A 26,620-nucleotide genomic window follows, 5' to 3' on the forward strand; every position below is an offset into this window, starting at 1 on the left:
TGCGCCTGGCCAAGAGTATCTTTTAATACCACTGAACTATACCTTAAAAGGGGCTAAGATGGTAAATTTTATATTATGTTTATTTTACCACGTTTTTGTTTTAAAAAGTACAGGAAGCATCAAGCATGGAGCTCAGTGAAAGTCAAGAATATCAAAGATTCTACATGTAATATCTACATTTTTGCAGGGCACAGTTACTCTTTTGTAGTATAACATTGAGCTGATAGTACAAAGTGTAGACAAGTGAACACAGGATCTGGGTTGTATTTCCAGAAGTCTGAAGGTCATTTGGATATTTGTGGGCCCTCGGCTTCACTCTGACTTGTGTGATACATAAAAATGTGATGGAATGTCCTATAGATGTCCTGCAGGTCTTAAAAGAAGCTTTCCAAACTATGAAACATAGCCCAGCGGCACTGAGTTAGAGGTAAATTCTGAACCCTTGAACACTGAAACTATTCCAACTGCACATAGAATTGGCAAGTAGCTTTCTATGTCTATGAACAGTTTGTCTTTTCTATATAACACAGAAAAAAATCTTTTTAAACAAACTACTCAGTTTAAAACTTAATTGTTCTCATAGTCTCAGTACTTTTAAATGAAGACATGTCAGTGCAACAGTACACTCTTATTCAGGCATTTGAAAGAAAGAATTTGAAACATAGTTTGTATCAGATACTATAAATTAGTATGGTCTAGCCTTTGTCATGAAATTCTACATAATTTTTGGACTAGAGGTTAAGAATGTAAGCAGAAGTTCTGTCCCGATCAGAATAAGCTACATTAAGCTTAAGTGACAACTACTGTAATTACAAAATATCAGTGGCTTAATACAAAGGTTTTTCTCTCATATTGTTCATAAAGAGTCAGCAAGGACCCTGTTCATTATGGTCCCTCAGGGACCCAGGTTGTTGGAAGCTCCACCATTTTAGAAGCTCCCTTCAAGGTCAGCCATCTTTGCAGTCAGGTCCCCCAACAGCTGCAAAATTTGCTCTGACGCTCAAGAATTGAGCATCAGCAGTTAAATGCTTCAACATGAAAGTGACACCTGCCACTCCCACTCACATCCCATTGGCCAGAACTAGTCACATGGCCAAACCTAACTTCAGAAGAGTGGAGAATTGTAATCCTCCATGTACCCGGAAAGTAGAGAAGCCAGATACTGACAAACATCAGTAATGTCTAACAGAAATCCATTCTACCATTCCCTTTGCCTAAAGTGAAAAGATTAGTACTTTCATCAATCTGTAAACTGTACTTCTGAAGTAAATCCTGGTAGCTTGCATGGGGGCTGGAAGGAGTTCTAGAAAGCCATATGTAATTTGGGAATGACATTCACTTAAGCTCATAGAATATAATTATTTGATGTAAAATGCCCCATTTGCAATACAGGACCAAAATGCACTAACCACAAAATTCCACTCCACAAGGGTCTGGGCTCTAATTTCTTCATTCTTTAAATGAGGCATTCTGTGATTTGGAATGGAAGCCCAGTCGTAGTCGTAAGAATTTTACTTAATTCAAGAATTATTCTCACTTAATGTGTGCCAGTTCTGAAAAGAACACAAAGTCAGATTTTGCATCATCTTTGCTCAAGGGCCTTTAGATGTAACAACACAGACATGATACAAGACTGACAATGACATTATGATTTAAATATTTTAAACAACTTATTATTAAGTTGTGAATCAACAAAAAGTTATGTTCTTTATTTTATGGTTTTGCATGGTCCTGACTCACTGCCAATATATCCCTGGATGTTCTTGTTCCTCAGTTCTTATCCCTGAATTCTTACAGGATGGTCTAAGACAGCTATAGATTTTTTTGTTTAGCAAAAGAAAAAAAAAGAAAAGAAAAAAAGCCAAGCCAGAAAAATGTTACTCATGTTAATGTTTTTTTCTTGTTCAAAATAAAACTTACTTTAGCTTCATGAGAACTAATACATCTTACGATATATATTACTGACATTTTTCAGTAAAGATAGGTCAAGAAAGAAATTGTACTGTTCATTAGCCACCAAAATACTAGTGTTGGGGACTTACTGGAAAAGTAGTAACAAAGGCAACTTTTTTTTGCAACTTTCTTTTTCTTTTATTGGGCAGTCTCACTCTGTCACCTAGGCTGGAGTGGAGTGGCATGATCATAGCTCACTGTAGCCTCAACCTCTTGGGTTCAAGCAATCCTCCTACCGCAGCCTCCCTAGTAGCTAGGACTACAAGTACACACCTCTATGCCCAGCTAATTTTTGTATTTTTTTGTAGAAATAGGGTTTCAGCATGTTGCCCAGGGAGGTTCCAAACTCCTAGGCTCAAGCAATCCACCCACCTCAGCCTCCCAAAGTGCTGGGACTATAGGTGTGAGCCACTGCACCTGGCCTAGGCAACTTTCTAATCCTATATAGTGAAATTAGAGGGCCAGCTGTGGCAAATCTGGGAGGTAATTTATGGCAAGAGAGCCAGGGGGTTGCCCAGGACTGGTCTCAAATTCTCTCTTATTGGAGTAATTTCAGTGATGTGAGTTGAGGCCCCTGACCCACATGACTCCTTCAGAACCGAGAGCAGGAAGGACAGCATGACATAGATAAAGTGCCAAGCCATGCTGATTATGTTTAAAAACTTCAGGCTTTGCCAAAATTGCATGATATCTTAATCTTTGATTTCTTCTTCTTTTATTTAAGTATAAAAATCCATCCCTTTATTTTATAAACCCTGATTTTGCTATGAAGCCGTCTTTGAACTCCTCAGCTGTTACTGCCCAGTTTATCCTTTAATTCCTCTTCCACCTACCATGTAGTTTATCTCTTGTTTATCTCCCCAGCTAGACATTAAGCCCATTGAGAGCAGGGATGTAACGTATGCCACTTTTGATTTCTCTAAACGACAAGGTCAGTGCTAGGCACATGGTAGATATTTAATTAATCCTTCATTAATCTAACAAGTCACCTGATGATTTAGATCTTTCCTTCAAAACCCACCTACACACACACACACACACACACACACACATACACACTCTGATCATTTAGTCTTTCCCTGAATGACTCCAGTGGTGAAGAACTCACTTCCTCCCAAAATAGCCCTTCCATCTTCAGTCAACTGCTAATGCAATAAGCTAAGATTTACTGAGTGCCTACTATGTTCCAGGCATGGTGCTAAACCCTTTACAGAGATTGTAACAGTTCATCCTTACAGCAAGCTTTTGAGGGAGGCATTCCCTAAGGCTTTGTTTCCCAATCACTACATGGGATCAGTCCTTCTATACCATTCCTCTGTAAGCCCCAGTCCAATTTCTTGGGACCACAGATAGGAAATCTAATCTTTCTTCCATGTGACAGAGCTTCCAATGTGGGGCCCATCTAGCAATGCCCGTCTTCTTTTCTTCTTGTTAAACCCCCCAGGTCTTTACACTGTTATACCCAGACCCTTTGTTCCCCAAAGAAGACCACCAGAGTCCAGAGTCAAAGCCAAGCGGCAAGGATCTTTACTACAAGTTCGAACTTGGTCCCTCCATTCCACAGCATACAAGAGGGCCTCCAACAATGCGAGTGCTTGCTTTTTATAGCCCGATGTAAACAGGATATGTAAAGTTACAGGGGAACAAGGTAATTCTCTCGGTTACAGCATTACAATTGGTTAGCATTTTTTAATTGGTTCCCACTGCGTCCTTATCGGAGATTTCCCAGGTGATGTTTTTCTGAAGTTTGAAAGAAATATGGAGGAATGTGTTTGTGCTGGGCTCGTGCTGGGCTCAGGGAGTTGGGAGATATATGGGGGATGTGTTTCATTCCTTTCAACACCATTGTTAACAACAATCACAGAGTTTCATTGAACACTCACTGTAGTCCAGGCACTGTGACGAAGGCTTTCTTTTTGTGCTTTAAATGATTATTTTTCTCATTTACGATTGACAGAAAGGTGGTACATCTTGCCTGAGGTCACACAGCTAGTGTATGGCCAACAGAACTGCAATCCTGGAAGAGTGTGATTCCAAAGACAGAGTTTCTCATTACTGTTTGGCATCATTGCTACTTAACGGTGATTTTCACTTTTCTAACAGTTTAGAATCCCTTATGTCACTTTCATTATAAAAGGGAGAAAAGGGCAAACACTTTGTCACAGAAAGAAGATTCATTCAAGGGTATTTTTAAGCCACTGTTTTCACAGGAAAACCAAATGCTAGAAAAGGTACAATGCTAAAAAGAAACTGTAAAAAAAAAAAAAAAAAAATGGATACCTATACCACAGTAAAGTATTCCAGGTAATTTAACTTTCAAGCTATAAACCGAGGGTTCTCCTTGCATCAGGGTGCGCTCACCCTGTAGTCCTGAGAAGACGACCTGTTTTAGGCAAATACATAAAACCAAATGGAATATATTAGAAAGGAAGTGGCACAGACCAGTGTCCAGAGGTTTTCGGAGGACAGAACATGGAACACTGTGGACAGTACGCAGAGAGAGGAGGATTTATTACGAGCCAGGGCCGTTCAGGGCTGAACTGGCTTCCTTAACAGGTGGAAGGCTGCCTGTCACTGGAGAAAGTCAAACAGAATCAGACAGGGCTCTTGCAAGGACAGAAGTGGCTTAGAAAGTTAGGGTTACCAGGCACCAGGAGGTCATCTGAAGGTGTATTAAAAGTTGACGTTAAAAGTCTAGGTTCTGGGACTGGGATGCTTGGGTTACATTCCTGTTCAACATTTTACTCATCTTGGACAATTTACTCAGCTGCCTCAGTTTTCTCATCTCTAAAATGGAAATAATAGTATGACTTTCCTCTTGGGGTATTGGGAGGAGTCAGGGAGTTAATTTAAATAGTAAAGCATTTTTAAAGTGCCATGCGTGTGCTAAGTCATCTGGTCCTGTGGTCCTAACATTTTTTCATGAAAATGATTGTGTGTCCAAAGAAAGAGGTATAGGTAATCCCAACACATAAAACAAATTTTTTAAAACCACTAATGTGTTTTATTAGCATAAATTAATTTCTTTTTTAAAACAGTTTTTTGGTTCAAGAGTACATATGCAGGTTTGTTATACAGGTAAACTCATACCACAGGGGCTTGTTGTACAGATTATTTTATCACCCCACTGCTAACCTAGTACTCAATAGTTATTATTTTCTGTTCCTCTCCCTTCTCCCACCCTACACCCTCAAGTAGGCCCCAGTGTCTGTTGTTCCCCTCTGTGTGTCCATGTGTTCTCATCATTTAGCTCCCACTTGTGAGAACATGTGGTATTTGGTTTTCTGTTCCTGCTTTAGTTTGCTAAGGATGATGGCCTCCAGCATCATCCATGTTCCTGCAAAGGACATGATCTTGTTCTTTAGCATAAATTAATTTCTAATGAAAACATTAACCTCTAACTCTTATACAGGCATTTAGTGAGCATGTGGCTATTTTGTCCATTAGAAAATTTAGCACAAGTAATATGGAAAATGATTTGGATGCCTTAGCATTCACTTTATTTCTGAATTGTGTTATAATTTACAACCTTTGAAGAGTTCTTAATTAACATAGGCAAGAAATTATAGACAGATAATCTCTTTGGTTAAATAAAAATGGGAGCAGTTTGTTCCAAAGGCCGCATAAAAATGGGTTAATGTGGAGATGTCCGGTGTGTTATACGTAGGCATATACTATGGTTGAGTATACATGATGTTTATCACAGTTCTTCACGTTTTGAAAATGTATCTTAAAGATTATGAAAATATTGAAGTAGAGCCTTGGAATAGCTTGAAAGCCACTGACGTATCTCATTTAGCAGACATGATTTGTAGGTGAAATTAGCCCCAGTGCCTGTCCAAGGTCTCAACAGAAAACAGTGGGACCCAGGCTAACACCAGGGTCTAACTGATTGTGGTTAAACCAGATGATCTCTCTGTTTTCTTCTGTTCCAAGAGTCTATGATTCTAGCACTCTACGTTTAGTGGGAATACTTGCCAATAAGCCTGATTTTACTGTGATAAGCCTCTTCTTCCTTCAATTGGTTAGGCCATTTTGTTCTTCTCTATACTACAAATCTGTTATGAAATGAAATTTCAGAGCTATATTTTCTGAAAAGGATAAATGTCCTTTGCTCCAAATTCATTTATTTATTTATTTATTTATTTATTTTATTTATTTTTGAGACAGAGTCTCGCTCTGTAGCCCAGGCTGGAGTGCAGTGACGCGATCTCGGCTCACTGCAAGCTCCATCTCCGGGGTTCACGCCATTCTCCTGCCTCAGCCTCCCGAGTAGCTGGGACTATAGGTGCCTGCCACTACGCTTGGCTAGTTTTTTTGTATTTTTTTAGTAGAGGCGGGGTTTCACCGTGTTAGCCAGGATGGTCTCGATCTCCTGACCTTGTGATCAGCCCGCCTCGGCCTCCCAAAGTGCTGGGATTACAGGCATGAGCCACCGTGCCCGGCCCAAATTCATTTTATTTTTATTCATATCCATTTCAGTTTGTATAAAATATAGAATTCTAATCTTCAGCAGCAAGAATTTGTGATTTTTCCTAATACAGACTGGTAACTGTAAGCTCCAGATTTACCAAAAAAAAAAAAAATTCAAATTTGACTTTCATGGCCAGCTAGGTCAGTGCTCTATGCCACCTTTGTATTCTGTTCCTCTGACATTTTAGCTTTCATTTTTTAAAAACTGCTTCAATTTGTTGATGACTTTGAGCCACAGCAAGGAGGAAGATGGATATCTTCATCTATGCTGCTGACATGGTTTTCCAGCCATCCTAAGAAGTGGATAAATCATTTTACTGGTTACTAATCTGAATGACTTTGTATCAATCATGTCGCCATTACCAGCTTATTTGAGGCAGAGATTTTTCTAGTATTCAAGTAGATACTTCCAATAACTTCCTCTAGCTGTCCATTTCACCCCTCAACTCAGGGGTAATGCCTTGGTTAGTTCATGGAATCCTTAGGAGGCAATAACAGTTCAAAATGAATACTCTACAGCAACTCCTAATAAGTTATGGATTTATAGCCTTCCCCTGCTCAAGAGCTTCAGAAGTTCCTTCAGCTTAAAGGGAATAGGCTGAATCATTATTTAAAAACACAAGTTGAACAGTGATTTCCTTGCAGCCCTCAATCACATACAGAATACAGTCTCAAAGCTGGTAGCTTAGGACTCAAAATGGGGTCCCCAGGGTCGCTAGGGTGATTCAAACCCAGAGGAAAGATGGTCTTGGGGTGTATTAGCCTGTTTTCATGCTGCTATGAAGCACTGCCCAAGATTCTGTAGTTTATAAAGGAAAGAGGCTTAATTGACTCACAATTCCACAAGGCTGAGGAAGCCTCAGGAAACTTACAATCATGGTAGAAGGGGAAGCAAACACATCCTTCTTCACATAATGGCAGGAAGGAGCAGGAAGGAGAAGAATGAGAGCCATGCGAAGGGGGGAAGCCTCATATAAAGCCATCAGATCTCATGAGAACTTACTATCATGAGAATAGCATGGGGGAAACTGCCCCCATGATTTAATCACCTCCCACCAGGTTCCTCCCACCACACATGAGATTTGGGTGGGGACATAGCCAAAGCATATCATGGGGAAATCCTGGCCTATCATGGAAATCATGATACCATGGTTTTAGATTCCCTTTCTGATCGTTGAAGAACATTCTGGAGGCCTGAGGCAGAGTGAGCCACCAGAAGAAATAGAAGCTGTCCAAAATAATTTAAACTCCCAGGCCTTTGGGTTTGCTTTGGGGAGAAAAGCTTTTATCACACCCTTTTGGTACAATAGAAAACAAAATATTTGGGAGAGGTTTTAGTGCCAGCACTTCAGGCAGTGCATGTAGGCAATGGATAAGAGAAAACTCAAAGCTTCTGGGAAATTGGAGGTGTCCCATGCTTATAAAGGGGAAATTCAAGATGTGATTAAGATGACTCCTTTCCAAGAAATATCAGGACAAAGCAAGTACTCAAAAGCTACCCAGTGCCACTTTCCCTCATCCTTCCACCTGTCCAACACATGCACCTTTCAGTGGGTGTTCTGCACTTGCTGGCATCTGCTATTCACTACCATATTCCCTGTTTCAATCACTCCATGAATCTCCTTGCCTCTGTGGCTTCCACCTTAAAACTCTGCTTTTGAGTTTTTGAACTAGATAAGTATGAGCACAGATCCTAGCACTTGGCTGTGTGACCTCAGGCAAGTTACTTAATCTCCTTCTTTCCTCCATTATAAAAATGGTAGTAAATATATTCACAGTATCAGATAACCAACAAATACCAGTTTCATTTCTTTATATTGCTTTTCTTGATGCCCAGGAGCACCTCTGCAGACCTCTCTGAATAGTGGGAGCACACTTTTCTTATGGAACCTAAAGTCACCAGAGTCCATAAGTTGTCAAAATGGAATCCTCGACTCTTTTTGACTTTGGCTCTTTCTCTCTTTTAACCAGGGTATGTTCTCCTCTGCTGGAGAAATGCTTTTCTTTTTACTTCCATATTTGCTGCTGTTTCACATTTTTTAAGTATATTCAGGTCATTCTCTAGCTAAATAACATTCCAAGCAGCTACTGTTTAAGCTGGGAATTGATATCATTTAGTTGTGTTTCTTTGAATTTGCTCTCTATGTTATCTTTAACTTGACTTTAAATAAAACATCATATGCATTGAGTTTCTTCCATGTGTCAGATGCTTTTTACAAACATAAACCGGCTTTATCATAATAAAACCAACCAGTAAATTAGGAGATATAATTAATAAATAGTGTCACTAATTATTATATATTTTCACTATATGACAGCAAAGTACTTTTGCTGTCAAAGCATAAGGACACTGGATCATTGTCAAAATCCCTACCTTCACTCAGTTGTCCACTCCTGGAGTAAGGCTTATTCTTGAGCGACTGCAGCCCTAGGCACTCCCTTCCACCTGGAATCAGAGAATCACATATAGGCATAATGCCTAGGAGGAAATAATCAGCTCGTTTAAGTGACAGCTGACATCAGGAGGCCTTTTGAGTCAGAGGAATGACATGATGACAGCAGTGTCTTTGGAAGATAAATTTCACAACCACATGCAGTATAGATTACCTGAAACCACAACATTCAGCCCTGATGCTTACGCATCTGCGGGGCATGATTTAAAAGCTCATAAATACAATCTGGATTTTAAAGAAGGGACTGGTGAAAGTTAAGAATTTCAAGGTTCTACTAAAGAAGATGAAGGATCAGTGTTTTTCCAACTGGTTTATGTGTCCTAAATATTTATATATACAAGTGCATATTGTTAGTGCAGTCACTTGGAAGCCACGTGTGGGCAGCAGATCTGCCATTGCCCTACCTTTTGGTTTAAAGTTGCAAGAGAAGGGGAATTCTCGGCCAGCATGAGAATCATTCATCTGGCTGCCACCTGAATTACTGTTAAGCAACACATTGAGTTTGACAGATAACCCTGTTCTTAGCCATCCTTCAAGAAAAGCATGAAGGAGCCTTCATGTTTAAACATTTCAGCCAAATTTCTTCCTTCTGACAGTGCATGGAACACAATGTCTTTATTTCCTAATGAAATATTCATATTGGATGTATCTATGGTTAGAAGAGAGAATAATAGGAAATTATCTTTATTTAATTTCTTAGTCATTCTGGTCTCAGAGAGCAAGCTCTCGGGTTGGGTAATGACATCACTCAAGGAACTTCATGTTTTTCCTTGAGTTATAAATACCTCTCAACTTGACAAACCAATAGTTCCCATTCCCAGGATGACAAATGAGAAAAATCATTCCTATTTCAGTGGATAGTTTCGGATCTAGGAATTTGTTATGGGAGGAAGGGTGGTATTATAGATGTCCCTTCATGGGGGGTAAATCAGCACAATATGGGACTTCAGGGGACTTCAATATGGGACTGCAATGGAATCAAGCTGTAGGAGATGCTGAAGCAATGTGGCCAGGCCTCGTGGGAGGGGAGGCCTCAGATTGGAAGTAAAGCCTGTGTGTAAGCCTGTTGGGGAAAGCCCGAGAGCCGCCTGAGAGATATAAGTGTATATGTGGCCCTTGGTCAGTCATCTACCAGGCCCTGTTCTTACAAGAAGGGTTTCTGTTGTCCTAAGAGACAATACAACCAGCAGAGGAAAAAGATCCTAGCCTTTGAGGCCAGAAGACACTTATTTCAAACCCACCACCATCACTTCTGTGTGAGCTTTGACCTATTACTTACCTTCTCGGAGCTTTGGCAAAATAGGTATAGTAATTCTTACCACCTGGGGTTGTTGAGAGAATTAGGCAGGATGACATATTAGGTAAGGTGCTGAGCACGTGGTGAGCGGTTCAGTCGTAATAGCTGTCACATATATCCATGGGACCTCCTACTGCCTAAATCCCTGGGAGATGCTTGAATGCCCTGATTGCATCTGTTTTCTACCTAAAACTCATCTAAGACCGTGACCCAACATGCCCAACCCATAGGCTCCACCCAGCAGTCTCCCTTGCTCTGTTTCTAAAATGAAAATAATCCCTTTCCAGTTTTTGAGGCTCTCCATAGCTGGTCTCCAAGAAAAACCAGGAAAGACTAGCCAAAAAAAAAAAAAAATTTAAGTATTTTTTTTATGAGAAAAGTAACAAAGATAAAAAATATCTGGAAGCCTTGATCACCATTGTCCCAGACCATTATTGAAATGCAAATAGATTGTGGCAGTTTACCTGTTACAGCTCTGTCTTCAAATACCACTTGAGAATCATGTGTAAAGAAAGTGGGGTTTCGGTGGACAGTGCAAATAGACCAGCCTCCCCTGTTGGTAGAGAAGTATATGTAGCTTGTGTGAAAAAGGGAATCCCATGGCCAGACTGCCAAGGGACGGGTCTCAAGGAGAAAGAAAGGCATATCATTTTACCAACCCCTACTTCGTGCCAGTTCTGAATTAGGTACCTTCATTTACACATTTCATTTAAGCCTCACAAGAGATTTGTAAATTATACTTTGATCCCCTCATTTTACAGGTACAAAACTAGGGCTCAGAAAATGATATCACCTGCAGGTGTAATGTGCATTATTAGGAAGGCTCTTAGGTGAACATTCATGTGTCTAGAAGAAAAGATGTTTTGAACATATGGTACATAGAAAAGAAATTTTTGTTAAATTCTTTAAATCCCAGGAAGTGAACTTCAGATTCAAGGTCCTTAGGAGTCCCCCATCACTCAGAGCTTCTCTTTGGCTCTCCACCATCTCCTCGTTTCTCCTCTCCCTTTCCTCTCTCTCCAGCACTGGAAGAAAAACTAGGCTTTTCTATTTAGCCAGATCTCAGGGGTTTTTTGTTCATTTTTTGTTTTGTTTTTTTTTTTTGAGACAGAGTTTCGTTCTTATTGCCCAGGCTGGAGTGCAATGGTGTGATCTCAACTCACTGCAATCTCTGCCTCCTGGGGTCAAGTGATTCTCCTGCCTCAGCCTCCCAAGTAGCTGGGATTATAGGTGCCCACCAACATGCCTGGCTAATTTTTGTATTTTTTAGTAGAGGTAGGGGGATTTCACCATGTTGACCAGGCTGGTCTTGAACTCCTGACCTCAGGTGATCTGCCCACCTCAGCCTCCCAAAGTGCTGGGATTACAGGCATGAGCCACCACACCAGCCTGATAGTTTCTTTTGCTATGCAGAAGCTCTTAAGTTTAAGTAGATCCCATTTGCCAATTTTTGCTTGTGTTGTGATTGCTTTTTGCATCTTTGTCATGAAATCTTTGCCAGTTCCTACGTCCAGAATGGTGTTACATAGGTTGTCTTCCAGGGTTTTTGCAGTTTGGGGTTTTACATTTAAGTCTTTAATCCATCTTGAGTTGATTTTTTTCTATGGTATAAGGAAGGGGTCCAGTTTCAATCTTCTGCATATGGCTAGCCAGTTACGGCAGCAACTTTTATTGACCAGGGAGTTCTTTCAGTTCTGTGACAGTTCATTTGCTCTTCAACAATTTCCTGGTGAAAACAGCCAATAAGGAAGTCAGGAAAGCACTGCCAGCTGCAAGAGGTGACTTCTGACATCCAGAGGAGGGACGGCAGAGACCTTCTAGTAGTTGGACCCACTTAATATAGAGAGTGGCAATCTCTCATACCTCAGAATGTCTCTGAGTCATCTAGAGCAAGAGTCAGCAAGTTATAGCCCATGGGCCAAATCTAGCAAGTAAACCAAATCTAGCATGTGAGCCTAATCCACCAGCCACCTGTTTGTGTAAATAAAGTTTTATTGGAACATAGCCATAAGTTGTCCATGGCTGTTCTCACACTGCAACAATCCAGCAGAGTGGCTGCGACAGAGACCATATGACTGCAATGCCTAAGGTATTTACTGTCTGGCTCTTTACAAAAGAAGCTTGCTGACCCCCAGTGTAGAGCAGCACCTTTCAAACCTGAATGTGCATAGGAATCACCTGAGAATGCTGTTAAACTGCAGATTCTGATTCAGTAGCCCCGGGAACTGGTGCAAGACTTCTAAAATGCCCCAGATGATGCCTGCGCTGCTGGTCCATGGACCACACTGAGTAACAAGGGGCCAGAGAAAATACACCAATGCTCTCCCCCAGGGCCTGAAAGCTTAAGGAGATGAATAACCCCTCCCTTCTCAGGCCCAGTCCCAAGGCGCAAGGCTACTTGTGCCAGCAGCGTGCGCCACCAAAATAGCAGAAGCAGGAAGAGAGCCGGCCAGAAGACACGTACCCATGAAAATCGAAAAAGAGGCCATCCAGGTACAACGCAGCAGTAATGTCAGACTAGGACACTTCCTGTTTACAGGAGACTATAAAACCTTTGCCCTGTCCTCACTTGGGCTGACGCCATTTTAGGCCTCAGCCCGCCTGCATCCAGGCGCTCATTAAAACAGCATGTTGCTCCACATCGCTTCGTGTTGTCTGTCGGCACACTCTCAGGGTTCGAACCAATACAAGAACCTTACACGTATTAGTCTTGATTTTTTAAAAAACTGAGAATTATAAAATAGACTTTAGAAGGAGTCCTAGCCAAAAAGCTAAAATAAAAATGCATAGGGTTTTAGAGGAACATTCCGATGAAAGCATGGGGGAGAATTATTATAACTAAATTTGATGAATTAATTAATGAGTATCAAGATCCATGCTCAGACCCTTGCTGTAAGATGGCGCCTGCCCCCCAGTGGAGTTTCTGCCTCAAGAACACTAGTATTCTTCCAGGTTCTCAGGCCAGGAACCGCGGTCTTCCTTACTTCACCTTGGATAGAACATCCGTCTTCAGTCCAGTTGGCCATTCCTTCAGCGTGATGTTGGTGGGCTCTTGCCCTCCATTCTAATTTCATCTCTCTGGTCCAGGCCTCCATCACTTTGTGCCCATCTTAATGCAGTTGTCTTTGTGTGTCCCAGTCTCCAGTCTCTTCCATCTCCAGTCCATTGCCTGTGTTTGACAGACATCTTCTGAAAAGAGCTTTGCAGCCTGCCATTTCTCACTCAAGAGCCTTCGGATTTAAGATCCCACACTTTGGTCGCCAGCCTTTTCTCTCATCATCTCTTCCCACTCACCCAGTCCGTCCTCTCAGCCATCCCTGGAGATGGCCCAATGATACCTAAGAAACCCATCTATTCCCCAATGTTGTAACTCATTTACACAGATTTTAAAGCATTTTTCTTGACCATTTTGGAAATTACAAGATCTGAATATTTCACCCACCTTTTTTTTGATGTTCCAAAAAAAACTTTTAAGAAATGAAATCATGCCTTAACAACATGGCAGAAACTTGCACATAAGAGCACAGTAAATATGCAGTCATCCTGGATCTCTGGGTCCACCCTTCTTGTGTTTCTCAACAGTCATTCTTTTTTTTAAATGTTGAATCTTTGATTCTTTTACTTAAACTAGTTGTTTAGGTAAGTACCCTCTTGCAAAGGCTTAGAGGTGCCATCTTGTGGAGAAAAATGCAAACAGGCACATTTGGCTGTGCGTTAAGGAAATGACGAGGATGCCAGCGTGAATCTCCATTATTGCCTTCTGGCCATGGGACGGTCCTCTGAGAGCGTTCTGTCTGTGACCTGCAGTGGTAGACTCAGGCCGTCTGCGCTCAGGAGGCCCTGTAAATCAGGCCAGTGTGCAAGCAACCTCCATTCTGGATCAGAGTTCATCAACCCAACTTGCTCTTGCCTTTTTGCTGATAACCTGGCTTCCAGAACTCTGCCCTATGGGGTGTAGGCCGTGTCTCTCTGCTCTGTTCTGCAAGGAACTTCCTAGTCTTGACCCCTTATCAGCCCCAAACCACAGCTTCTAACAGACCCATCCCACGTGGTTTTTTCCTGCTGCCAGCCCCTCCTGGGACACTAAAAAATTACAATAAAATCTGGTCAGACATATTATGATCTCTTTAAACACAATTCACCATACAGCTCTATACATTAAAAATAAAGTGAAAATTTAGAGGTTTCTAGTATTCTATACAAAAATATGGTTACCTTACTTTTATAATAGAGCAATTATCACTGTCAAAAGCTATTTCAGGCCTATCTCCTCCTTCCCCCATTTCAATCCATGGAGGAGGAAAATTATGAAAGTAAAGCATTAGAATTTTAGAGTTTGGGATATCGCCACCCTCCAGAGAACGATGACCCTAGTGGGAATTGGGGGAGGTGGCAATTATCTTACAGCATATGATATGTTTACCTCTCGGGACTCCTTTCTTCAGATTTGTAAACATAGCTACAGTTGATTCTTACCCAGTTTTATCCTACAAGAGCGCCAACATTTTCTTCCATCTGAGTCCTTCAATAAGATGCTATCCTATTATAAACTAGGATGAGGTACTGAAAAGTGACAGCCATAAGCTTGATTAAAACCAGATCACTCGTTTTACAATTGCTTTCGTTTAGGAAGCCAACATACCTTTTATCCCATGGACCATTTCTTCTCTTCAAATGAATGGCATTGTCAATTTGATCTCCATTGATTCCTGTTTCCAATTTAATTTTGTGTATATAAAGCAAATTTCCCTCCCTTTAAACATGGCAGGTTGCTTCATATCAGGGCTGTATCTCCTTTTAAAAGAAAAAAAATTGGCACCAGAAGGGACCTTAGAGATGAGCCAGTTTGAAGAGCAAGTTGGTCCCATAACTTTGATCTTTTGATTCCTCAACCAGCTGTTCTTTCATTCAACAAACACTTATTAAACACCTACTCTGTCCCAGGTACTGTGCTCTTTGCAATACATAATCATACTCATGCTGAAGTTAAGCCAAGAGGCATTCTTAAACAACGCGAGAAGGTTTGATAGCAGTAAGGAACTATTTTTGGAAATTGGATAATTAAGTGTTCTTTGCTTATTAGCTTCTCTGACATTTACAAAGGCTGTTCATGTGCTTCTATGGAATTGCCATCATTTTAAAGCTTTCTGGGGAATCTGTCATGTGCTCCTAGGTGTCCCATGAGCTTTGGAATAAAGGGCAGTGATTCTCAACTGAGGGTGATTTTGTTCCCATGGGGAACATTTGGCAATGTTTGGAGACATTTTTGTCACACTGAGAGGGATGCTCCTGGCATCTGGTGGATGGAAGCCAGGGATGCTGCTAAACATCCTACAATGCATATGGCAGCCCCCATAAGAAAGACCTTTCAGGACCAAAACATCAGTAGAGCTGGAGTTGAGAAGCCCTCACCTTGAGGAAGAAGAGCAGGCAGGAAGGTGAAAAGCTGGGCTTCTAAACCCTGACAGTCCTTCAACCAAAGCAGTTCTGCTTTTCACATTTTACGTGGTGGAGCTTTGGATTTCCACATGAGATTTTATTTTTGAGGTACATTTTTTTCTACTTAAAAAAGTTGAAGACTACTGTGGAAGACAACTCTCTGCCTTCTGTTTTACAATTGAGTCACTTTGGAACAAATCAAGTGGGTGTATATGATACAGGATGAGGGCAATCAGGGGTAGATTTGGATGTATCTACCTGAGCTTGGTTTTGGCTGCACAGGACTCTGCCCATCTCCCTCTCGACATTTACAAACAATATTGAAGTGATTTGACTGTGTCTGACTTTCAGTTTAGACCAGGGATTGGCAATTTTTTTTCTGTAAAGGGCCAAATCTAAATACTTTAGGCTTTGTAGACTTTACTGTTTGTGTTGCAACTACTCAACCTGCTGTTGCAGCACAAAAGCAGCCGTAGACAATAACTAAACAAAGGGGAGTGTTTGTGTTCTAATAAATCTTTATTTATAAAAACAGGTTGTGGGCCAGATTTGGCCTACTAGCTACGGTTTGCTGACCCCCGATTTAGACCGTAAATAGGAACCTTGTTTGTTTTACCTTCATGTCTCTGCTGCCTACCACTGCATTGGCACATAGTTGAGGTTGGCTCAGGAAACATTTACTGAACTATGTTGAAGGTCAGTTTTACAGGCATAAGTGTTAGAAGATTTTAATGAGAATAACAACTGGAAAAAGATCCACCCAGAATAGATTAACTGTTTCCTTATGTTGAACATTTAGGATGTTTCCAATTTTTTATTAATAATACTGTGATGAGCCCTTCATACAGAAACTGTTGGCCTGATTTCTTATTTCCTAGCATAAATTCCTAGAAGAAGAATTTACTGGATCAAACGGTCTATATTGCTAAATTGCTTTCCAGGAAGGTGGTATTGATCTACATTCCTAACAGTAATAACAGGAAGATATTTATCATATGCAAAGGATTTCTTTCAACAGAATGTCATGAGTAAACATTCTGGCATCCATATGCATTTCCACGAATTAGCTCACTGTAAATATAAGTAAATTGGTGTCAGCTACTAATCATTTTAATATTCTCCCATACTGTTCTACCAGCATGATTATTAAGGCACGTTGTTTTACCTGTGGGGGTCATCTAGCCAAACAGTTGAGGTTACCCTGTCTCATATGTTTATTGAGCACACACAGATACATCTGCTTCCCATTAGGGAATCAGGACCTCCACTATCTGAATGCCTGGCACCAGCCTACCCTGCCGTGACGGACAGAGGCCTCCTCCCTGTGAAATTCACCTCCAAATATGTCATCCAGATTGCTCATTTCCCTCAGGAAATTTCATTCAGGTTAATTTTGGCACACAATTGGGGGTAATTCTTGAGCAATTTCTCCTGTGATGGCTTGCAATGTGTAAAATTTTCCTACAACGTGTTACAAAAATCACTGGAAAAAATACAAAGGACATCTGATGGTTATCCACTGGTCTTTGTAACAGCAAGAAGTATCTATTTTGAACTGCAGTACATGATAAGCAAGAAACATAAAATAAAGGTAGATCAGAGAGTAGATGTTCTTTCTGGCCTTTTTCAATGGGTGCTGTTTGAGCAGTGAGAATGTAGAAGCTGTGCAAGGTATCTTGACTTTATGGTGAACCTTGGTCATTTTTGTTTTGTTCTTTGCTGTTCAAAGTTTTCTGAATTTCACCAAATGAAGAAGAGAATATTTCTCACTCAGAAGTAGTAGAAAGTGTTACAGAAGTAGGGGTGGGTCCAGGTGGTTATATGATGATGGGATTTACTTAAAAGTGAATAGACTTCAGACAAAATCAAATACATGAAGACAATGATGACAAAACCCAGCATTTTCTGAGAAGCCACCATATTGCAGCATTCTGCTAAGTACCTTCTGTGTTTCCCTCATTTGATTTTCCCAACAGTCCTAAGGGGTAGCTGCTCCATCCCTATCCAGGCAGAAAAAAATCCCAGGGCTCAGAACAACTCATCAGAATGTCCAAAGATACAGCACTCATCAGCGGCAGACAGCACAAGAGCGCAGATTCTCTTGCCCACCCTAAGCACCCCCTGATGACACTGGAGTGGTGCCTCTGAAAGAGTCTAGACATAGGTCAGCACTAAGTCTTCCCTGTCAGTGACCAATTGATCAGCCTCCTGATACACAAACCAGAATTCAGGCCAGATTCGTTTCTGAACACTGTGCTTGGGAAGAAGATCTGGATGGTGGTGGAAATGTTTTCAGCACCTACCTCAAAGTCAAGTGACCAATCCAGCATCACACAGCAAGCCGGGGACTGGGCCAGGACTGCACCCCAGGTTTTCTGGTTCCCAGCCCAACATTCTTTCCATTATTACAAACTGTTTTTCCTGATAAATGACATCAGCTAATGATTATACCTAATGATTATACGGCTGTGTTTTGGAGGAGAATATCAGCTGCCTTAAAGAAAGTCATAGCACGTAATCTATACATGTGATAATAGTTCATGAAACATCAAAAAAAGTGCATCTAAAAGATGACAAATACAAACAAGGCCTATCCTTAAGTTAATAGTATTATACTTCTGTCAATGGCATACAAAGTTTTGACAAAGTGCTTTGTTTATGCAAGATATTATCATTAGGGAAAGCTGGGTAAAAGACCACTGAAACTCTCTGCACTCATTTTAAACTTCTTCTGAGTCTTACACTATTTCAAAATAAAACATTATAACAATAAGAAAGTAATGCAATAGGAAGGTGGGCTGGAATATGTGTTCCCACACTGTGTGTAAAGTATAATGTTAAAAGAGCCAGTGTAAGAGAGATACATAATGGGGTTGGTCCCTCATAATCCTGCAAGAGGAGAAAGTCAGAGTCACTTCTAGGCCAGGCTGTCTCCAGTCTTCATGGTAACCATGCTTTGAACTTGTTCCTCTGCACCTAGGTCACTGCCACTACTCCTTCAACAAAGCTAGAACCCTCAACACGACCTCTGATCCTTTGACCTCCAAACTTTTACCTAATGGTTAAAAACATAGGCTTTGGTTTGGGGCCTGGGTTTAAATCCCAGCTCCATCTATTATTAGCATTTTAGCCGTGGGCAAATTACCTAACCTCTCTTCTAAGTCTTAGTTTCCTATAAATTTCAGCAATCTCACAGATGGCTTTTTAGGATTAAATGGAAAAACATGTATGTTTCAGAGGACCTAGAAGGTTTAAGACTATGAATGTTAGACATGATAATGTTGAGGAAGATGGCAAGGAGGAGGATGAGGACAGTCACAAAGTCCTGTTCATTTTGCATCGTAAGCATCTCTCAAATCCCTTCACACCATCCCCATTCCGCTCATTCAGGCTGGGATATTGCAACATCCTCCAGACTCTATGTACCCAATTGTTAATTATCGACTTTCTAAAGGAGATTTGATCCTGTCCAGCATGACATAGAGCATGCAGGGGTTCCTCGTTGCCTGATAGCTTGTGATTCTCTGTGTGTATGTCTGATCGCTCCTGTTAGACTCAGATTCCCAAAGTCAGGACCTGTGTCTGATTCACCTTGGGATTTTCCGGGCAACCTTTTCAGTGTAGTCACTCAACAGTATCAGTGATGAAATACATCTTTACGTGTTTCAATCTTGTCATGGCAGGTCCTTCATATCATTCAGATCCTAGTCCAGAGGTCATTCCCCAGCCATGCCCTCCTAGACATCCAGTCCAAATCGTCCCTCATTACATCATCTGATCTTCACAACAGCCCTGTGCAGGAGAAGGGACAGTTGTCATGTGTGTAATTTGCCCTTGGCCTCAGCTATATATTAAGGTATTGAATATATGTTGTCTGCCTAGTTCTCATTCTGGAGTTGTCCCTCTTGCTTTGTGAAGTAAAGGAGAGATATTTGGTAACTCCATGGGAACTCAGTCTCTTAGAGGCCTGGGTAGCCACTAGACCACTGAAGAGTGCTCCTAGTGTGTTCTAAGGAAGCCATTGATCATGGATCCGGGGAAACAGGCTATCATCTTTAGTTCTTGGCATCCTTTTGCAGCCACATGCTTCACTGAAACCAATCTCCAGGCTACTTGGACATCTACCAGGAAAAACTCTTGAAGTTTTTCCTTCCCATGTCTAGACTGATCCAGAGCAACCATGCTGTGCAGGAAATCTGGTGGGGGTGGGTCCATCAAATTGTGCAGAGCATTTTCATATAATGTCTGATTGACAAGATGAAATGACATTTTGTCTGTGTCTGTGGTTATCTGAAGCTGTCCATGCTTGTGTAATTTCCTTGTGATACTTCCATTCTAACTGGACTGAAGCTGAGGATTCATGTGGTTAATGTGACATCTGTCCCATCTTTGGCGACTCTCATTCATTCTTGAAATATCTCCTACACCCTAGTTACAGGAGAGAGACTCACTGGACACTTCATTGTCCTCACCCTAGGTGAGGCCCACTCCGCACCGCAGCCATTGTTACCACCGAAAAGCAGGTCTGAGCATGGCTCTCCCCTTCTCCAGACATCTGAGGGTTGCTGATGCCATAGGATGAAAAGCTAATTCTTCAATCTGGCAAACAAGATTCTTGACAAATTCCGCTGAACTCTCCAGCCTCGTATTATCCCTCCCAGCAGACTTGCACTTCAGCCGTGTCATTCTGTGTTCTTTCCTACCTGTGTACACATTGCTCCCTTTAACAGAAGGACCCCTATGAGAATGAGCTCAGTCTGGACAAGTCGAGTCCAGGGGCAGCAGCAACAAACTGGAGGCTGGGAAGAGAGGGAGTGTGATATGTCACTAGACAAGGCAGGCAATGGGTGTTGACCACCTCTCCTGTCCACCTTCCCCCTTGATGAAGTCAGAGGCATCTCCTTGATTCAGTTGGAATCTTGCCTTGATAACATGGGTTCTACTATTCAAAACCCCTGTTGCTGGTGACATTTTTTTTTTGTTTCAAAGCACGGGAGAATTCAAGGGGGGTGGGGCTATGGATATCATGCATGGAAAACATACTCCTTATTTTTTCTGCTAAAATGTGCATGGGGCAGGGTGAGAAGGATTTGAGGGAGGAGAAATACATAGCAAACATGGCATTTGGAAAGGCTAATTGGATGTAGATGAACATATTGAGATGATGTCCTATTACTGTCAGAGGTAATGTTTTACAGAGACGCTATTTGTGAAGAGAGACCAGTCATTATTGATGGGTCAATGTGCACTTGGGAATATGGAAGCAATAATATAGAAGGGCAGTGCCTGCAGAAAGGTTTCAATCAGGCATGCAGCTAGAGGGGAAGGAATGAGCACCTTTTGATTTGACTCTGCCCACCCTACGTGAAGAGACCCAGGGTTGCATAACAAAATCTAAAGTGGACTTTGACTGGTTGCTGATCACTTTACCTTTGAGATGTGGTCTAATTATTGCAGTTAGAATGCAAGAAAGAGACAAGCCTGTGATTTGGAGAACATGTGTCTCAAGAATTAGAATACCATTCTGATTTCAAGTATCTTTCCATATCCTCATGACCCAGTGAATAATCCTGTACTCACAACATTTCATTGTCCAAACCATAATCTACTCAATTCCATCTGCTCATGGAAAAGTGACAGAATTCTTTGTTCAGAACATGAGTCCCAATGTTAGATTCAGGAAACATGATCCTGAGCCTTATGAGGTCAGGAGTGGAAAGCTGCAGAAGTGGAAAAAGATTTTGTGAAGATCATTCCATTTTGTTCCAAAGTTTAATTTTTGGTTTTTTAAAATAAGGCCTGCTCTGTTGCCCAGGCTAGAGTACAATGATGCAATCATAGCTCACTGTAACCTCATACTCCTGGCCTCAAGTGTTCCTCCCACCTCAGCCTCCTGAGTAGCTGGGACTACAGGTGTGTGCCCTCATACCTGGTTAATTTTTTATTTTTTGTAGAGACTAGATCTCACTGTGTTGCCCAGGCTGGTCTCAAAGTCCTGAGCTCAAGCAGTCCTCCTGCCTCAGCCTCCTAAAGTGCTGAGATTACAGACATGAGCCTCCATGTCTGGCCCAAAGTTTAGTTTTTGTATGCAACATAAAATGGTCCCAACGGAAACATGAATGAGGAGGGAGAGATAAAGCAAAAAGATCCTAGAATGCGTAATGGGAAGATTCCTTTTGTGGGGGGAGGGAATTCAGGAAAGTCAGAATTCCTTTATACACTGATGAGACCGGCTCCACAAACAGCACTCTGTGATTTAGCAGGTTATGATCCCATTTGTTGATGTTTCTGGCTCTTGCTTACCTTCATTCTTCTGCTCTGGGAAAAGTGCTCTGGGGTAACAAGAAAAAGTCCTGTTTCTCAGGCCTCTAGAGCCACAGTTACCAGTAGAGTTTCAGCTCCCAAACAATTCAATTTCCTAAGAAACTGGTCCGGGGAACACTACTTTTGGTGATACTTTGCTAAGTGTAGCATATATGAGAAGACTTGGGGGCAAACCCCAGTTTCAGGTGTGGTGCTTGTCATGATTCCAGAGAGATTGTTTATATAAAAATCCCAGCACAGACCATCTTCTCCCCTCCCAGAGTCCAATGGGGATTTGTAGAACAACTTCACTGTACAACCTGTTTAAGTAAATTTCTAGCACCCTACATCTTCCCTAGTCTTTTCCCCAGTGTTATTTTTCTCCTGATCATTTACCACCACCAGATAAACTCTGTTTTTTATTTACTTATCTGGTTTACTGTCTGTGGCTCCCACCCCACTCCTAGAATATACATTTCATAAATAGCTAGAAAAGAAGTTTCTTGCCCAGAGATCTTTTCCCCTCCTTCCTCCTGCCTGCTCCTGATACATACTATAAGAGTCTTTTGTTTTCTGCCTATTCGCAGAGCATTGGCTGTGATGACTACCTAGGCTCCGACAAAGTCGTGGACAAATGTGGGGTGTGTGGAGGAGACAACACGGGCTGTCAGGTTGTGTCGGGCGTGTTTAAGCATGCCCTCACCAGCCTGGGCTACCACCGCGTCGTGGAGATTCCCCAGGGAGCCACAAAAATCAACATCACGGAGATGTACAAGAGCAACAACTATTTGGGTAAGCTTGGTCTTTTTCCAGAGAAAGCCATCTGTCCCTGCCAGATGATGTATTCCTTCAGAACTGTGAGATAGACACAGCAGTGTCCGAGAGTCCTGGGGCATGCAGACAGTGTCCCTGGGGAATGTTTTTGGTTTTTTATGTTGCCCAGGCTAGAGTACAATGATGCAATCATAGCTCACTGTAACCTCATACTCCTGGCCTCAAGTGTTCCTCCCACCTCAGCCTCCTGAGTAGCTGGGACTACAGGTGTGTGCCCTCATACCTGGTTAATTTTTTATTTTTTGTAGAGACTAGATCTCACTGTGTTGCCCAGGCTGGTCTCAAAGTCCTGAGCTCAAGCAGTCCTCCTGCCTCAGCCTCCTAAAGTGCTGAGATTACAGACATGAGCCTCCATGTCTGGCCCAAAGTTTAGTTTTTGTATGCAACATAAAATGGTCCCAACGGAAACATGAATGAGGAGGGAGAGATAAAGCAAAAAGATCCTAGAATGCGTAATGGGAAGATTCCTTTTGTAGGGGGAGGGAATTCAGGAAAGTCAGAATTCCTTTATACACTGATGAGACCGGCTCCACAAACAGCACTCTGTGATTTAGCAGGTTATGATCCCATTTGTTGATGTTTCTGGCTCTTGCTTACCTTCATTCTTCTGCTCTGGGAAAAGTGCTCTGGGGTAACAAGAAAAAGTCCTGTTTCTCAGGCCTCTAGAGCCACAGTTACCAGTAGAGTTTCAGCTCCCAAACAATTCAATTTCCTAAGAAACTGGTCCGGGGAACACTACTTTTGGTGATACTTTGCTAAGTGTAGCATATATGAGAAGACTTGGGGGCAAACCCCAGTTTCAGGTGTGGTGCTTGTCATGATTCCAGAGAGATTGTTTATATAAAAATCCCAGCACAGACCATCTTCTCCCCTCCCAGAGTCCAATGGGGATTTGTAGAACAACTTCACTGTACAACCTGTTTAAGTAAATTTCTAGCACCCTACATCTTCCCTAGTCTTTTCCCCAGTGTTATTTTTCTCCTGATCATTTACCACCACCAGATAAACTCTGTTTTTTATTTACTTATCTGGTTTACTGTCTGTGGCTCCCACCCCACTCCTAGAATATACATTTCATAAATAGCTAGAAAAGAAGTTTCTTGCCCAGAGATCTTTTCCCCTCCTTCCTCCTGCCTGCTCCTGATACATACTATAAGAGTCTTTTGTTTTCTGCCTATTCGCAGAGCATTGGCTGTGATGACTACCTAGGCTCCGACAAAGTCGTGGACAAATGTGGGGTGTGTGGAGGAGACAACACGGGCTGTCAGGTTGTGTCGGGCGTGTTTAAGCATGCCCTCACCAGCCTGGGCTACCACCGCGTCGTGGAGATTCCCCAGGGAGCCACAAAAATCAACATCACGGAGATGTACAAGAGCAACAACTATTTGGGTAAGCTTGGTCTTTTTCCAGAGAAAGCCATCTGTCCCTGCCAGATGATGTATTCCTTCAGAACTGTGAGATAGACACAGCAGTGTCCGAGAGTCCTGGGGCATGCAGACAGTGTCCCTGGGGAATGCCAAAGTACCGCCTGGCCTGCGCCTTGAAATGAGAAGCTTGGGTGGAGAACGTTAAAAAAAAAAAAGTCCTTCTTGCAGATAAATATTTAATATCTATACATTTAAACCAGCCTTTGCTTCTCCCAAGAGAAACATGGTTATAAAGTGGATAACAGCCCAAACTGTTGCTCTAAGATGGGAGAAGCTCTTTGCAAAGTGCGGAGACCAGCCAGTGTTTGTTCTGTTGGGATTTGAGGTGGCCAGGGACAATTGATCCTGTCTATGCCTTCACTCCCTGGAGGTCTAAAGCAAAAGCCATTTTTCTCCTCTTTCTGCCTCATCTGCCTGGGACAGCAGACCTATACATAGTAGCGTGCATGTCTTCCGAAAAGCTGTGGAATCTTCCAGCAATCATTTTGGGCAATATCAATATTGAGAGGCCATTTTTAACCCATTTTTGTAAAAAGATCTTTATTGATACTTCCTTCTGGACTTTTGAGCTATTTGCATTCTATCTGATAAAAACCACAAACCGGTGGAACAAATTACTCTTTTTTTTTTTTTTTGAGGCAGAATCTTGCCCTGTCACCCAGGCTCGAGTGCAGTGGTGCGATCTCAGCTCACTGCAGCCTCCGCCTCCCAGGTTCAAGTGATTCTCCTGCCTCAGCCTCCTGAATAGCTGGGACCACAGGCATGCACCACCACGCCCATCTAATTTTTGTATTTTTAGTAGAAATGGGGTTTCACCATGTTGGCCAAGCTGGTCTTGAACCCCTGGCCTCAAGTGGTCTGCCCGCCTCGACCTCCCAAAGTGCTGGGATTACAGGCATGAGCCACCACGCCTGGTCTTGAACAAATTACTTTTTACGAATTTCTAATACATGTAAGCATGTACAAATCAGTTAACAAAATAATATAAGGGAGCCATTTGTTTAAGCTACTTAATGAATGGCAATATTCATTTTTATCTTTTAATTATTTATTGAACAGGAACTTACCCACCTAACACAAACTATGTGTCAGGCACTATTCTTAATGCTTTACATGCATTCAATCTTTGAATTATCTCAACAGGGAAAAGAAGCTATTCCCATCCCCATTTTACATGTAAGAAAGCAGGCACAGAGAGATTATGTACTTTGCCAAGGTCACCATGCCATAACGAGGTGGAGGTGAGGTTGAGACCCAGGCAGTCTAGCTCCAGGTGTGGTAGCCTGTCAAGAGATGATATCCGTGGGCAGCCTCGGAACCTGAGTTCCTCTGGTGTGCCACTGGCCATGCAGCAGTCAATGGCTGCAGCAGTTGAAAGACTACTATGTCTGCAACTTTCAAATATCAGGATCACCCAGAAGTTAACTCCAGACCCAGGAGCTCCATATTCTGCAGCTCTTCCTTCCCCATCTAGTCAAATGCAGCCAAAGCTAACTTGGTTTTATTGGGGGGAGGAGAAAGGGATGGCAGATGGGACTCTGAGACAAACCCAATCAAAGAAAAACTGCTCAATTTGTTCTGGCAAACCCAGGAGCCACTAGAGTGGCAGAAAACCTAGTTTCCCAGTGAGTGCTTTGTATATTCTTTTTAATAGTGAAAAATAGTGTTTGTGTGTTTCCTCCTTTCTTTTGTACTGCTATGAGATCGCATCTCCATAAACATCATGCCTCCTGGAATGGGAAATGTTCTTCTGGGGATTATTTGAAGTGTGATTGTGTTCAAATGTACTGGCAAACAATGCCACTTTTATTAGTTTTGTGTTGCTTTCAGTACGTTTTCCTTGGCTATAGTTAGTTCTATTCTGTAAGCAGTTTTCAAGCTGTGCCCCCTGAAGAAAAAATAGACATCTGGGTGAATATCCACTGGATGTCTGAATGGAGGAAGCTCTCAAAGCCTTGTTGTTTTCATCTGGAGTATGGGAATAAGAATCTTCACCTTATAAGTAGTCATGCGATTCAATAGGATAGCAGATATTTAAGACTCAGCAGAGCCCCTGACACCTATTAGGCAGTTGAAAAATGTTCATTCCCTTTCTTTTGTCTCAGAGAGATTGTCAGTTTTGATTCCATCAAAATTGTGGAATAAACATTTCCTCTTTCCCTAAAATAGATGAAGGGAAGGCAGAGGGAAAATGGAAGTACCAAGAGTCAGTGAGGGGCAGGCAGGGTGGTTCATGTCTGTAATCCCAGCACTATGGGAGGCCAAGGCGGGAGGACTGCTTGAAGTCAAGAGTTCGCAACCAGCCTGCGTAACATCAAGTGAGACTACATCTCTACCAAAAAAAATTAAAAATCAGCCAGATGCAGTGACACATGCCTATAGTCCTAGCTACTTGGGAGGCTTAGGCATGAGGATCACTTGGGCCCAAGAGATCAAGGCTG

General features: G+C 42.0%; 1 protein-coding gene across 2 annotated transcripts in view; it reads left to right on the forward strand.

Moving 5' to 3' along the window:
* Nucleotides 1-26,620, forward strand: part of THSD4 (thrombospondin, type I, domain containing 4) — a 723,953-nt gene that overhangs the window by 568,408 nt on the left and 128,925 nt on the right. For both annotated transcript variants that reach the window (XM_011978583.1, XM_011978584.1), the window contains one exon: nucleotides 22,506-22,710. In XM_011978583.1, coding sequence (XP_011833973.1) covers nucleotides 22,506-22,710 — 205 coding nt within the window. The remainder of the gene's footprint in view (nucleotides 1-22,505; nucleotides 22,711-26,620) is intronic.

This window comes from Mandrillus leucophaeus, unplaced genomic scaffold (assembly GCF_000951045.1).
Source record: "Mandrillus leucophaeus isolate KB7577 unplaced genomic scaffold, Mleu.le_1.0 Scaffold197, whole genome shotgun sequence".
Taxonomy (NCBI): domain Eukaryota; kingdom Metazoa; phylum Chordata; class Mammalia; order Primates; family Cercopithecidae; genus Mandrillus; species Mandrillus leucophaeus.